This window comes from Pleurodeles waltl, unplaced genomic scaffold, assembly GCF_031143425.1.
Source record: "Pleurodeles waltl isolate 20211129_DDA unplaced genomic scaffold, aPleWal1.hap1.20221129 scaffold_239, whole genome shotgun sequence".
Taxonomy (NCBI): domain Eukaryota; kingdom Metazoa; phylum Chordata; class Amphibia; order Caudata; family Salamandridae; genus Pleurodeles; species Pleurodeles waltl.
This window is the reverse complement of record NW_027149945.1, coordinates 186,500-200,088: the sequence shown is the minus strand read 5'-3', so window position 1 is coordinate 200,088 and position 13,589 is coordinate 186,500. Positions and strand designations below refer to the sequence as shown.

The window sequence follows — 13,589 nt, the reverse complement described above, 5'->3', positions numbered from 1 at the left end:
TCCGTAGCCCTGGGTAGAAGGAGTGACTTTGCCCCCTTGGAGCTGAAACACTCATAATGTGTAAAACAGCTGCCTAAAGTTACAAATGGGCCCAGGGACATTGCAGGCCCAGTACTGACACTGTGAGGGTGCTTGTGTACCTCTTTGAATCACATAAAGTGTTCTTTTGTTCACATCCATCCAGGGGGAAAACCTGGAATCTTACCCTACTTGGAGCTCCGTAGCCCTGGGTAGAAGGAGTGACTTTGCCCCCTTGGAGCTGAAACACTCATAATGTGGAATACATGACTAAAACAAGTGCCTGGAGGTTATAAATGGGCCAGGGACACTGTAGGCCCGGTTCTGACACTGTGAAGGTGCTTGTGTACCTTTTTGGACCACGTAAAGTGTTCTTTTGTTCACATCCATCCAGGGGTAAAACCTGGAATCTTACCCTACTTGGAGCTCCGTAGCCCTGGGTAGAAGGAGTGACTTTGCCCCCTTGGAGCTGAAACACTCATAATGTGTAAAACAGCTCCCTGGAGGTTACAAATGGGCACAGGGACATTGCAGGCCCGTTTCTGACACTGTGAAGGTGTTTTTGAACCTCTTTGAATCACTTAAAGTGTTCTTTTTTTTCCACTTCCATCCAGGGGGGAAACCTGGAATCTTACTCTACTTGGAGCACCGTAGCCCTGGGTAGAAGGAGTGACTTTGCCCCCTTGGAGCTGAAACACTCATAATGTGTAAAACAGCTCCCTGGAGGTTACAAATGGGCACAGGGACATTGCAGGCCCAGTACTGACACTGTGAGGGTGCCTGTGTACCTCTTTGAATCACATAAAGTGTTCTTTTGTTCACATCCATCCAGGGGGAAAACCAGGAATCTTACCCGAATTGGAGCTCCGTAGCCCTGGGTAGAAGGAGTGACTCTGCCCCTTGGAGCTGAAGATGTAAACATGTACACATATTCTCGACTATTAAGCCCCCACAGGGTGGGGCTTACAGACAGACCCATGTAGGGAACAAAAAGTCGAGTTATCCCGGCCGGCCGGCAGTCCGGCCATCTGGTCGGCCACTTGTGCAACCAGATGGCTCAGCGTGATGTGCGACCAGATGGCCGGACAGCCAGCCAGCCGGGCTAACTCAATCTTTTGTTCCCTAGAGGCCTGTAAGCCCCCACCCTGTGGGGGCTTAATAGTCGAGAATACGGGAAAGCGTAAAGAAATTGGGTATAGGCCTGGAGAGCGGCCCAACCCGGCAGGGAAAATGTAATAAAATGGTGTCGCATACACACAGCTCTGTTATGATCCAGTGGGCGGCCCTCAGAAGGGCCTTTAGGTTGTCTTTTTTGTACGTTCTCGGCGAGTAGCGTTTAACCGCCAAATCCGTAGAGAGTACGTCCCTGGCGCTTCAGGGCGTAGACCACATCCATGGCGGTGACGGTCTTTCTCTTGGCGTGCTCGGTATAGGTGACGGCGTCCCGGATGACGTTCTCCAGGAAAACCTTCAGCACACCGCGGGTCTCCTCGTAGATGAGGCCGGAGATGCGCTTGACACCGCCGCGGCGAGCCAGGCGGCGAATGGCGGGCTTGGTGATGCCCTGGATGTTGTCGCGGAGCACCTTCCTGTGCCTCTTGGCACCGCCTTTGCCGAGCCCCTTTCCTCCTTTGCCGCGTCCAGACATGCTCTCTTCTCGGTCGAAGCAGAAATAAAAGCAGCAGCCCGAAAACGGCTGCTTATATAGAGCAGCCGGCGGACCGGCGAGGGAGCCTCTCACATCACGTGACAGGGCGGGAGAGCCGGTGCCCGGCCCACCCTCTGCAGAGAGCGGGCCCCGAGCGGCCGCCGCCGTTTGAAAAAGAGCGGGCTCCCAGCCGCCTCTTTGTCCTGGGCTCGCCTGCGGGCGGGCGGGCTCTGCAGCTTCTGCTCTTCCCTCCTTACACGTCACCGGTGTTCAGGCCACACAAACGGAACAGTGAATAGCACGCCAGCCCCTCGCTGGTTGTTCCGGCCTGAAGTAACCCTAACCCTGGGTCCCCCTCCGACCGCTCTGTTATGTCTCAATGGGGCCAGCGTACCGAAGGCCTCCCCGGCGCTATCGCGCTGCGTGCGTGCAGCAACAACATACACACGTTCACATCCCGCGCCCGGTAGCGGCATGTCCGCAAACTGAGAAATATAGATGTATAAAAATAAATAAAAAGTATGGACCGCAAGGTAGCCTTTGCGGCTGTGTTAACATTATTAACGTGTATCGCTGAAGGGTTGGACACGCCGCCCGGTGAAGCGAAGGTGCGAGCGCTGAATTTAAAGAAGCCGGCAAAAGTGATTCTTAGAAGGGATAAGCTCTTTGATGGAATCTGTTTGCGGCTCTGAAAAGAGCCCTTGTGTTTATAATGTATTTATAAGGTGGTTTGTAAGTGAGGCTGCGGCGCTTCACTTGCTTGCTTTGCCCCCAGCCTTGTGGCTCTCGGTTTTCTTGGGCAGCAGCACGGCCTGGATGTTTGGCAGAACGCCTCCCTGGGCGATGGTAACTCTGCCCAGCAGCTTGTTGAGCTCCTCGTCGTTGCGGATGGCGAGCTGGAGGTGCCTGGGGATGATGCGGGTCTTCTTGTTGTCCCGGGCCGCGTTGCCAGCCAGCTCGAGGATCTCGGCCGTCAGGTACTCCAGAACTGCAGCCAGATAGACAGGGGCACCGGCGCCGACCCGCTCGGCGTAGCTTCCCTTTCGGAGCAGCCTGTGCACACGGCCCACAGGGAACTGGAGTCCAGCTCTGGAAGAGCGTGTCTTGGCTTTAGCGCGGGCCTTGCCTCCTTGCTTTCCGCGTCCAGACATGGCGAGCAGCTGCTGTAGGTTCTCACGATCGGAAGACAGAGAGACTATTCCTGCGTGCTCCGGACCCCGGTGATATAAAGACTTCGGGTTGTCTCTGATTGGTTGACCGCTAGGCTCTGAGGCCCAGATTGGAGGAAGGAATAACCTATTCCACCAATCAGAATTACAGAAGTGAAAGGCACGTATTAAGATGAGGAAGGAGGGGATGCCGGTTGTGCCTACCAATGGGAACGAAGAATAGAACAAGCAGCTGCTTTACACGCCCAGCCTATAAGTACACCAGCCCGGGCGCCGTTTCCGCATTTCTCCTGATTCCACAGCGAGCGCCTGCCGATTGTCGATCATGCCTGAACCAGCCAAGTCCGCGCCGGCTCCCAAGAAGGGCTCCAAGAAAGCGCTGTCCAAGCCACCCAAGAAGGACGGGAAGAAGCGCAAGAGGACCAGGAAGGAGAGCTACGCTATCTACATTTACAAAGTGATGAAGCAGGTGCACCCTGACACCGGCATCTCCTCCAAGGCCATGGGCATCATGAACTCCTTCGTCAACGACATCTTTGAGCGCATCGCTGGGGAGGCTTCCCGTCTGGCTCACTACAACCAGCGGCGCACCATCACCTCCCGGGAGATCCAGACCGCCGTGCGCCTGCTGCTGCCCGGAGAGCTGGCCAAGCACGCCGTGTCTGAAGGCACCAAGGCTGTCACCAAGTACACAAGCGCCAAGTAAGGCGTCGAGGGACATCTCTAATTAACACAACGGCTCTTCTAAGGGCCAACACTTTTTCCTCTAAGAGCTGCTGTGCGGATATTATCGATGAAGAGGTACCCTTAACGTGTCTTATGAATTAAGCGTAGTGTCGTGCGCATTAGGTTCCGCTCTGACGGGGCCTGCAGCAGTGCAAGGGACGGTAGAGCAGAGCGCCCTTCCTCATAAAACGTCTATGTGAACAGGCTTTGTTGGGGATAAAGTGTCACTAAGCGCTGTAATGTAACGGCGTTTGACCCACACGGAAGGTACCGCTATTGCTTTCCACGTTAGGGGAGAAGTGTGTAAAGTGTGCATGGGGCACGTTCTGTTCGTACTTTAAAACCAAGGGAGACGAGAGTGGCTACAAGTCACCCCCGAGCAGGCGCTCCCTCTACTGAAGCCGGACAAGATTACAGGGGGTTTAAAAGTAGCACAGACACCACACAGTCCTGGCTTGCGAGGTGCCGGTCACTGCACAACCCGTTTGCCTAACAAAGCACTTTATTATATGAAAAGGAGGTGCTCTGCTTTCCGGGTGCCGGTATGAGTTACTGAGTACTGGTGCCTACCGACACCTTCCTTTCGCCCACGCCTCCCCCCCCACGTGTACAACACACTGATATGAACAGCTCCTACGTGACATGGTGATGGCTCTTAGAAGAGCCCTTGTGGTGTATGGTGTTTCTTAGGGTTGATCCTTAGGCCCTCTCGCCGCGGATACGACGGGCCAGCTGAATGTCCTTGGGCATGATGGTGACCCTCTTGGCGTGGATGGCGCACAAGTTGGTGTCCTCAAAGAGCCCGACCAGGTAGGCCTCGCTGGCCTCCTGCAGGGCCATGACGGCCGAGCTCTGGAAGCGCAGGTCGGTCTTGAAGTCCTGCGCAATCTCCCGCACCAGGCGCTGGAAGGGCAGCTTGCGGATGAGCAGCTCGGTGGACTTCTGGTAGCGGCGGATCTCGCGGAGAGCCACGGTCCCGGGCCTGTAGCGGTGAGGCTTCTTGACTCCTCCGGTGGCAGGCGCGCTCTTGCGGGCAGCCTTGGTGGCCAGCTGCTTGCGAGGCGCTTTCCCTCCGGTGGACTTGCGGGCGGTCTGCTTGGTGCGGGCCATGGCGAAGACGGAACTTTCTCTGCGCGACGTGCGAGATAGAATGGGGTCTCCGCCGCACAGAGGCCTATTTATACACTGGGAGACGGAGGGCTGCTCTGATTGGTTGAAGCCTCGGGCCATTGTTTGAAAATAGCCCGCGGTGTGCAAGGATTGGTTACTCACTGAAGAGGCGGCTTGTGGCTGACTATAGCCAATGAAATGTGGTCAAAATGGAAAGCAGCCCACCGATTGGTTGATGTACCGCCGAGCCGAAAAGCCCGCGTTTTGGGCAGCTCTTCTCCCCCTTGTCCACCCGGCTAGCTGTCGTCACACCAGTCACCCCCTCCCCGTCTCGGTCACCTGTGGGGGGACAAGCCCACGATGTTATAGCCCCTGTGGTTACCCTGGAACACGTAGTTACCTCCTACTGATTTAACGCGCACACTCGTCTGCTTCAAGCAGACACTATTTCCAGTCCCCCACGGACAGTGTATGTGGCGAAACACACACGTAAAGACACGAATGTCTTATCAACCGAGGTCTAATACCTCCTACAAATATAGTTAGTCTTAAAACTATAAAGGAGTAATAATAACCTTCGTTCGACCATATGCCCAAGATCACACACGGCGCTCGAGCGCGGAAAGGCGCGCTGGGATTTCACTGTGCCGTTTATAGTTGGGGAGCGGGGCACGGGCTGTGCAGAGCTGGGGGGTGAACAGGCTCTCTTCTAGACTGGGTAGATGGCTCTTAAAAGAGCCCTTGTGTTTGCAGTGTCTGGCAGGAAGCCCTTACTTCTTCTTGGGCGCTGCCTTTTTGGGCTTGGCTGCTTTGGGTTTGGCCGCCTTGGGTTTCACTACCATGGCTGGACTTTTCTTGGCTACTTTGGGCTTGACCGCCTTTGCTTTCGCTGGACTCTTGGCAGCCTTCTTGGCTGGGGCAGCTTTGGGCTTCTTGGGGCTCTTTGCTGCCGCCGGCTTCTTGACCTTCTTCGGGCTCTTCTTCACCCCCGCGGGGGCCTTTTTGGGCTTCTTGGCGGCAGGGGCAGCTTTCTTGGCTGCTGGTTTCTTGGTCTTGGCCGCAGCCTTCTTGGCCGCCTTCTTGCCCTCCAGCTGCTTCTTGTTCACCTTGAAGGAGCCGGAGGCGCCGGTGCCCTTCAGCTGGGCCAGGGCGCCCTTGCTGACCAGGCTCTTGAGGGCGGCCTTAACGCGGCTCTTGTTCTTGTCCACATCGTAGCCGTCGGCGCTCAGAACCTTCTTCAGGGCCGCCAGGGAGACTCCCTTCCTCTCGGCAGAGGCGGTGACCGCCTTCAGGATGAGCTCGGAGACGCTGGGTCCCGAAGGCTTCTTGGCCTTAGAAGTCCCCGCTGCCTTCTTCGGCTTCTTCTTGGGGGCTACTTCAGCGGGAGGGGCCGCGGCAGCTGGAGCGGTTTCAGCCATGGTACAGCGAGTCTAGGCACTAGCACAGATCAGAAATGTTCCTCCCGCCGGAGCTCCGTGCATATATAGGGAGGAGCCACCTTCTGATTGGTCCCCAGAAGAGGAGGCTGTTCGCGGCACACTCGGCTCTCTGCTCCGAGCTGGCTTTTGTGTTTCCTCTCATCAGATTATCTATGTTTTAAAACAGTAAAAGTTTAAACTGGGCTTTCATTTATACATTAAAAGAAGCCCAACTTCATCCCTTTCCTATGCGTGCACTCCTTTCGTTTCAACGCGTTGCCACCGGCTTTCAGTCAGCTGGTAGACTCGACACTCTTCCGATGGCTGATGCGTTTGTGTCAGAAAACTTTGTCCCCAAGCCCATTTTCACATACACAGTCTTAAGGTTTGTAGTCAGAAAAGATAGCATATCAATCGGAGCGTGCTTCTGTACCGAATGACTCGTGGGGCACCATAATGGGCTTCTTGGCACCCGTGAAGCAACGTTTTATAAAGTGCAGAAATAACACAAGCCTTCGTGTGCCCAGCGAGAGGGCACAACAATGTGAGTGAACACTGGCGTCTGGGCCTGAAGTTCTCATCATGTCTGCGTTTTCATAAACTTTATGGTGCACAACATGGGATCTGGGTTGGATTTTAATCAATCAGTTGTTCACAATCTTGGTTCAAGACTCACATCTTTAACGAATTGAATTGGTTCCGATAGGCTCAAACACTGGCAAAGTACATTCCCTGCCAAGTGCTTAGCTACAGGAGACAGACGCAGCCTAAAGATCATATCTACACGGTGGCACAATGAAGGAAGCCTCATCATGCCACCAACGTCACTATAACAGGACCCAGGAGGATAGAAACGGGCCAAACTCACTGAATGCACACATCTGATACTGTGAAGGTGTTTGCCCACCTTATTGAACCATGTAAAGTATTCTTTTGTTCACCTGCATACAAGGGGGGGGGCAAACCTGGAATCTTACCCGACTTGGAGCTCCGTAGCCCTGGGTAGAAGGAGTGACTTGGCCCCCTTGGAGCTGAAACACTCATAATGTGTAAAACAGCTGCCTGGAGGTAACAAATGGGCCCAGGGACATTGCAGGCCCAGTACTGACACTGTGAGGGTGCTTGTGTACCGCTTTGAACCACGTAAAGTGTTCTTTTTTTTCCACTTCCATCCAGGGGGGAAACCTGGAATCTTCCCCTACTTGGAGCCCCGTAGCCCTGGGTAGAAGGAGTGACTTTGCCCCCTTGGAGCTGAAACACTCATAATGTGTAAAACAGCTGCCTGGAGGTTACAAATGGGCCCAGGGACATTGTAGGCCCAGTACTGACACTGTGAAGGTGCTTTTGTACCTTTTTGAATCACGTAAAGTGTTCTTTTGTTCACATCCATCCAGGGGGAAAACCTGGAATCTTACCCGAATTGGAGCTCCTTAGCCCTGGGTAGAAGGAGTGACTTTGCCCCCTTGGAGCTGAAACACTCATAATGTGTAAAACAGCTGCCTGGAGGTTACAAATGGGCCCAGGGACATTGCAGGCCCAGTACTGACACTGTGAGAGTGCTTGTGTACCGTTTTGAACCACGTAAAGTGTTCTTTTTTTTTTTCACTTCCATCCAGGGGGAAAACCTGGAATCTTACCCTACTTGGAGCTCCGTAGCCCTGGGTAGAAGGAGTGACTTTGCCCCCTTGGAGCTGAAACACTCATAATGTGTAAAACAGCTGCCTGGAGGTCACAAATGGGCCCAGGGACATTGCAGGCCCAGTACTGACACTGTGAGGGTGCTTGTGTACCTCTTTGAATCACATAAAGTGTTCTTTTGTTCACATCCATCCAGGGGGAAAACCTGGAATCTTACCCGACTTGGAGCTCCGTAGCCCTGGGTAGAAGGAGTGACTTTGCCCCCTTGGAGCTGAAACACTCATAATGTGTAAAACAGCTGTCTGGAGGTTATAAATGGGCCAGAGACACCGTAGGCCTGGTTCTGGCACTGTGAAGGTGCTTGTGTACCTTTTTGGACCACGTAAAGTGTTCTTTTGTTCACATCCATCCAGGGGGAAAACCTGGAATCTTACCCGACTTGGAGCTCCGTAGCCCTGGTTAGAAGGAGTGACTTTGCGCCCTTGGAGCTGAAACACTCATAATGTGTAAAACAGCTGCCTGAAGTTACAAATGGGCCCAGGGACATTGCAGGCCCAGTACTGACACTGTGAGGGTGCTTGTGTACCTCTTTGAATCACATAAAGTGTTCTTTTGTTCACATCCATCCAGGGGGAAAACCTGGAATCTTACCCGAATTGGAGCTCCGTAGCCCTGGGTATAAGGAGTGAATTTGCCCCCTTGGAGCTGAAACACTCATAATGTGTAAAACAGCTGTCTGGAGGTTATAAATGGGCCAGAGACACCGTAGGCCTGGTTCTGGCACTGTGAAGGTACTTGTGTACCTTTTTGGACCACGTAAAGTGTTCTTTTGTTCACATCCTTCCAGGGGGAAAACCTGGAATCTTACCCGACTTGGAGCTCCGTAGGCCTGGGTAGAAGGAGTGACATTGCCCCCTTGGAGCTGAAACACTCATAATGTGTAAAACAGCTGCCTGAAGTTACAAATGGGCCCAGGGACATTGAAGGACCAGTACTGACACTGTGAGGGTGCCTGTGTACCTCTTTGAATCACATAAAGTGTTCTTTTGTTCACATCCATCCAGGGGGAAAACCTGGAATCTTACCCGACTTGGAGCTCCGTAGCCCTGGGTAGAAGGAGTGACTTTGCCCCCTTGGAGCTGAAACACTCATAATGTGTAAAACAGCTGCCTGGAGGTTACAAATGGGCCCAGGGACATTGCAGTCCCAGTACTGACACTGTGAGGGTGCATGTGTACCTCTTTGAATCACGTAAAGTGTTCTTTTTTTACCACTTCCATCCAGGGGGAAAACCTGGAATCTCACCCTACTTGGAGCTCCGTAGCCCTGGGTAGAAGGAGTGACTTTGCCACCTTGGAACTGAAACACTCATAATGTCGAAAACATGACTAAAACAGCTGCCTGGAGGTTTTAAATGGGCCAGGGACATTGTAGGCCCAGTTCTGACACTGTGAGGGTGCTTGTGTACCTCTTTGAATCACATAAAGTGTTCTTTTGTTCACATCCATCCAGGGGGAAAACCTGGAATCTTACCCGAATTGGAGCTCCGTAGCCCTGGGTAGAAGGAGTGACTTTGCCCCCTTGGAGCTGAAACACTCATAATGTGTAAAACAGCTTCCTGGAGGTTACAAATGGGCCAGGGACATTGTAGGCCCGTTTCTGACACTGTGAAGGTGTTTTTGAACCTCTTTGAATCACTTAAAGTGTTCTTTTTTTTCCACTTCCATCCAGGGGGGAAACCTGGAATCTTACTCTACTTGGAGCACCGTAGCCCTGGGTAGAAGGAGTGACTTTGCCCCCTTGGAGCTGAAAAACTCATAATGTGTAAAACAGCTGCCTGGAGGTTACAAATGGGCCCAGGGACATTGCAGGCCCAGTACTGACACTGTGAGGGTGCTTGTGTACCTCTTTGAATCACATAAAGTGTTCTTTTGTTCACATCCATCCAGGGGGAAAACCTGGAATCTTACCCGAATTGGAGCTCCGTAGCCCTGGGTAGAAGGAGTGACTTTGCCCCCTTGGAGCTGAAACACTCATAATGTGTAAAACAGCTGTCTGGAGGTTATAAATGGGCCAGAGACACAATAGGCCTGGTTCTGCCACTGTGAAGGTGCTTGTGTACCTTTTTGGACCACGTAAAGTGTTCTTTTGTTCACATCCATCCAGGGGGAAAACCTGGAATCTTACCCGACTTGGAGCTCCGTAGCCCTGGGTAGAAGGAGTGACTTTGCCCCCTTGGAGCTGAAACACTCATAATGTGTAAAACAGCTGCCTAAAGTTACAAATGGGCCCAGGGACATTGCAGGCCCAGTACTGACACTGTGAGGGTGCTTGTGTACCTCTTTGAATCACATAAAGTGTTCTTTTGTTCACATCCATCCAGGGGGAAAACCTGGAATCTTACCCGAATTGGAGCTCCGTAGCCCTGGGTAGAAGGAGTGACTTTGCCCCCTTGGAGCTGAAACACTCATAATGTGTAAAACAGCTGTCTGGAGGTTATAAATGGGCCAGAGACACAATAGGCCTGGTTCTGGCACTGTGAAGGTGCTTGTGTACCTTTTTGGACCACGTAAAGTGTTCTTTTGTTCACATCCATCCAGGGGGAAAACCTGGAATCTTACCCGACTTGGAGCTCCGTAGCCCTGGGTAGAAGGAGTGACTTTGCCCCCTTGGAGCTGAAACACTCATAATGTGTAAAACAGCTGCCTGAAGTTACAAATGGGCCCAGGGACATTGTAGGCCCAGTACTGACACTATGAAGGTGCTTTTGTACCTTTTTGAATCACGTAAAGGGTTCTTTTGTTCACATCCTTCCAGGGGGAAAACCTGGAATCTTACACGAATTGGAGCTCCGTATCCCTGGGTAGAAGGAGTGACTTTGCCCCCTTGGAGCTGAAACACTCATAATGTGGAATACATGACTAAAACAAGTGCCTGGAGGTTATAAATGGGCCAGGGACACTGTAGGCCCGGTTCTGACACTGTGAAGGTGTTTGTGTACCTTTTTGGACCACGTAAAGTGTTCTTTTGTTCACATCCATCCAGGGGTAAAACCTGGAATCTTACCCTACTTGGAGCTCCGTAGCCCTGGGTAGAAGGAGTGACTTTGCCCCCTTGGAGCTGAAACACTCATAATGTGTAAAACAGCTGCCTGGAGGTTACAAATGGGCCCAGGGACATTGCAGGCCCAGTACTGACACTGTGAGGGTGCATGTGTACCTCCTTGAATCACGTAAAGTGTTCTTTTGTTCAAATCCATCCAGGGGGAAAACCTGGAATCTTACCCGAATTGGAGCTCCGTAGCCCTGGGTAGAAGGAGTGACTTTGCCCCCTTGGAGCTGAAACACTCATAATGTGTAAAACAGCTGCCTGGAGGATACAAATGGGCCCAGGGACATTGCAGGCCCAGTACTGACACTGTGAGGGTGCTTGTGTACCTCTTTGAATCACATAAAGTGTTCTTTTGTTCACATCCATCCAGGGGGAAAACCTGGAATCTTACCCGAATTGGAGCTCCGTATCCCTGGGTAGAAGGAGTGACTTTGCCCCCTTGGAGCTGAAACACTCATAATGTGTAAAACAGCTGCCTGGAGGTTACAAATGGGCCAGGGACACTGTAGGCCCGTTTCTGACACTGTGAAGGTGCTTTTGTACCTCTTTGAATCACTTAAAGTGTTCTTTTTTTTCCACTTCCATCCAGGGGGGAAACCTGGAATCTTACCCTACTTGGAGCACCGTAGCCCTGGGTAGAAGGAGTGACTTTGCCCCCTTGGAGCTGAAACACTCATAATGTGTAAAACAGCAGCCTGGAGGTTACAAATGGGCCCAGGGACATTGTAGGCCCAGTACTGACACTGTGAAGGTGCTTTTGTACCTTTTTGAATCACGTAAAGTGTTCTTTTGTTCACATCCATCCAGGGGGAAAACCTGGAATCTTACCCGAATTGGAGCTCCGTAGCCCTGGGTATAAGGAGTGACTTTGCCCCCTTGGAGCTGAAACACTCATAATGTGTAAAACAGCTGTCTGGAGGTTATAAATGGGCCAGAGACACCGTAGGCCTGGTTCTGGCACTGTGAAGGTACTTGTGTACCTTTTTGGACCACGTAAAGTGTTCCATTGTTCACATCCTTCCAGGGGGAAAACCTGGAATCTTACCCGAATTGGAGCTCCGTAGCCCTGGGAAGAAGGAGTGACTTTGCCCCCTTGGAGCTGAAACACTCATAATGTGTAAAACAGCTGCCTGGAGGTTACAAATGGGCCCAGGGACATTGCAGGCCCAGTACTGACACTGTGAGGGTGCTTGTGTACCTCTTTGAATCACATAAAGTGTTCTTTTGTTCACATCCATCCAGGGGGAAAACCTGGAATCTTACCCGAATTGGAGCTCCGTATCCCTGGGTAGAAGGAGTGACTTTGCCCCCTTGGAGCTGAAACACTCATAATGTGTAAAACAGCTGCCTGGAGGTTACAAATGGGCCAGGGACACTGTAGGCCTGTTTCTGACACTGTGAAGGTGCTTTTGTACCTCTTTGAATCACTTAAAGTGTTCTTTTTTTTCCACTTCCATCCAGGGGGGAAACCTGGAATCGTACCCTACTTGGAGCACCGTAGCCCTGGGTAGAAGGAGTGACTTTGCCCCCTTGGAGCTGAAACACTCATAATGTGTAAAACAGCAGCCTGGAGGTTACAAATGGGCCCAGGGACATTGTAGGCCCAGTACTGACACTGTGAAGGTGCTTTTGTACCTTTTTGAATCACGTAAAGTGTTCTTTTGTTCACATCCATCCAGGGGGAAAACCTGGAATCTTACCCGAATTGGAGCTCCGTAGCCCTGGGTATAAGGAGTGACTTTGCCCCCTTGGAGCTGAAACACTCATAATGTGTAAAACAGCTGTCTGGAGGTTATAAATGGGCCAGAGACACCGTAGGCCTGGTTCTGGCACTGTGAAGGTACTTGTGTACCTTTTTGGACCACGTAAAGTGTTCTTTTGTTCACATCCTTCCAGGGGGAAAACCTGGAATCTTACCCGACTTGGAGCTCCGTAGGCCTGGGTAGAAGGAGTGACTTTACCCCCTTGGAGCTGAAACACTCATAATGTGTAAAACAGCTGCCTGAAGTTACAAATGGGCCCAGGGACATTGTAGGACCAGTACTGACACTGTGAGGGTGCTTGTGTACCTCTTTGAATCACATAAAGTGTTCTTTTGTTCACATCCATCCAGGGGGAAAACCTGGAATCTTACCCGAATTGGAGCTCCGTATCCCTGGGTAGAAGGAGTGACTTTGCCCCCTTGGAGCTGAAACAGTCATAATGAGTAAAACAGCTGCCTGGAGGTTACAAATGGGCCCAGGGACATTGTAGGCCCAGTACTGACACTATGAAGGTGCTTTTGTACCTTTTTGAATCACGTAAAGTGTTCTTTTGTTCACATCCTTCCAGGGGGAAAACCTGGAATCTTACCCTACTTGGAGCTCCGTAGCCCTGGGTAGAAGGAGTGACTTTGCCCCCTTGGAGCTGAAACACTCATAATGTGGAATACATGACTAAAACAAGTGCCTGGAGGTTATAAATGGGCCAGGGACACTGTAGGCCCGGTTCTGACACTGTGAAGGTGCTTGTGTACCTTTTTGGACCACGTAAAGTGTTCTTTTGTTCACATCCATCCAGGGGTAAAACCTGGAATCTTACCCTACTTGGAGCTCCGTAGCCCTGGGTAGAAGGAGTGACTTTGCCCCCTTGGAGCTGAAACACTCATAATGTGTAAAACAGCTGCCTGGAGGTTACAAATGGGCCCAGGGACATTGCAGGCCCAGTACTGACACTGTGAGGGTGCATGTGTACCTCCTTGAATCACGTAAA

The 13,589-nt window shown here is 51.9% G+C and overlaps 5 protein-coding genes across 5 annotated transcripts; 1 reads left to right on the top strand and 4 right to left on the bottom strand.

Moving 5' to 3' along the window:
* Positions 1-1,296: 1,296 nt before the first annotated feature.
* LOC138275455 (histone H4) lies at positions 1,297-1,804 on the bottom strand. Its single transcript, XM_069219110.1, has one exon. The coding sequence runs from the start codon at positions 1,664-1,666 to the stop codon at positions 1,355-1,357; it is 312 nt and encodes a 103-aa protein (XP_069075211.1). The 5' UTR covers positions 1,667-1,804; the 3' UTR covers positions 1,297-1,354.
* A 541-nt stretch (positions 1,805-2,345) lies between these two features.
* Positions 2,346-2,817, bottom strand: LOC138275453 (histone H2A type 2-C). Its single transcript, XM_069219108.1, has one exon. The coding sequence runs from the start codon at positions 2,815-2,817 to the stop codon at positions 2,419-2,421; it is 399 nt and encodes a 132-aa protein (XP_069075209.1). The 3' UTR covers positions 2,346-2,418.
* A 343-nt stretch (positions 2,818-3,160) lies between these two features.
* Positions 3,161-6,125, top strand: LOC138275454 (histone H2B 1.2-like). Its single transcript, XM_069219109.1, has one exon. The coding sequence runs from the start codon at positions 3,161-3,163 to the stop codon at positions 3,539-3,541; it is 381 nt and encodes a 126-aa protein (XP_069075210.1). The 3' UTR covers positions 3,542-6,125.
* Positions 3,976-5,014, bottom strand: LOC138275452 (histone H3-like). Its single transcript, XM_069219107.1, has one exon. It carries the CDS (start codon positions 4,789-4,791, stop codon positions 4,261-4,263), a length of 531 nt encoding a protein of 176 aa, XP_069075208.1. The 5' UTR covers positions 4,792-5,014; the 3' UTR covers positions 3,976-4,260.
* Positions 5,154-6,089, bottom strand: LOC138275451 (histone H1-like). The gene has a single exon (XM_069219106.1). The coding sequence runs from the start codon at positions 6,087-6,089 to the stop codon at positions 5,442-5,444; it is 648 nt and encodes a 215-aa protein (XP_069075207.1). The 3' UTR covers positions 5,154-5,441.
* Positions 6,126-13,589: the final 7,464 nt, after the last annotated feature.

What these genes read in the sequence shown, in the direction of transcription:
- LOC138275451 (XM_069219106.1), bottom strand. Translation starts at nt 6,089, where the DNA reads ATGGCTGAAACCGCTCCAGCTGCCGCGGCCCCTCCCGCTGAAGTAGCC.
- LOC138275453 (XM_069219108.1), bottom strand. Translation starts at nt 2,817, where the DNA reads ATGTCTGGACGCGGAAAGCAAGGAGGCAAGGCCCGCGCTAAAGCCAAG.
- LOC138275452 (XM_069219107.1), bottom strand. Translation starts at nt 4,791, where the DNA reads ATGGCCCGAGGCTTCAACCAATCAGAGCAGCCCTCCGTCTCCCAGTGT.
- LOC138275454 (XM_069219109.1), top strand. Translation starts at nt 3,161, where the DNA reads ATGCCTGAACCAGCCAAGTCCGCGCCGGCTCCCAAGAAGGGCTCCAAG.
- LOC138275455 (XM_069219110.1), bottom strand. Translation starts at nt 1,666, where the DNA reads ATGTCTGGACGCGGCAAAGGAGGAAAGGGGCTCGGCAAAGGCGGTGCC.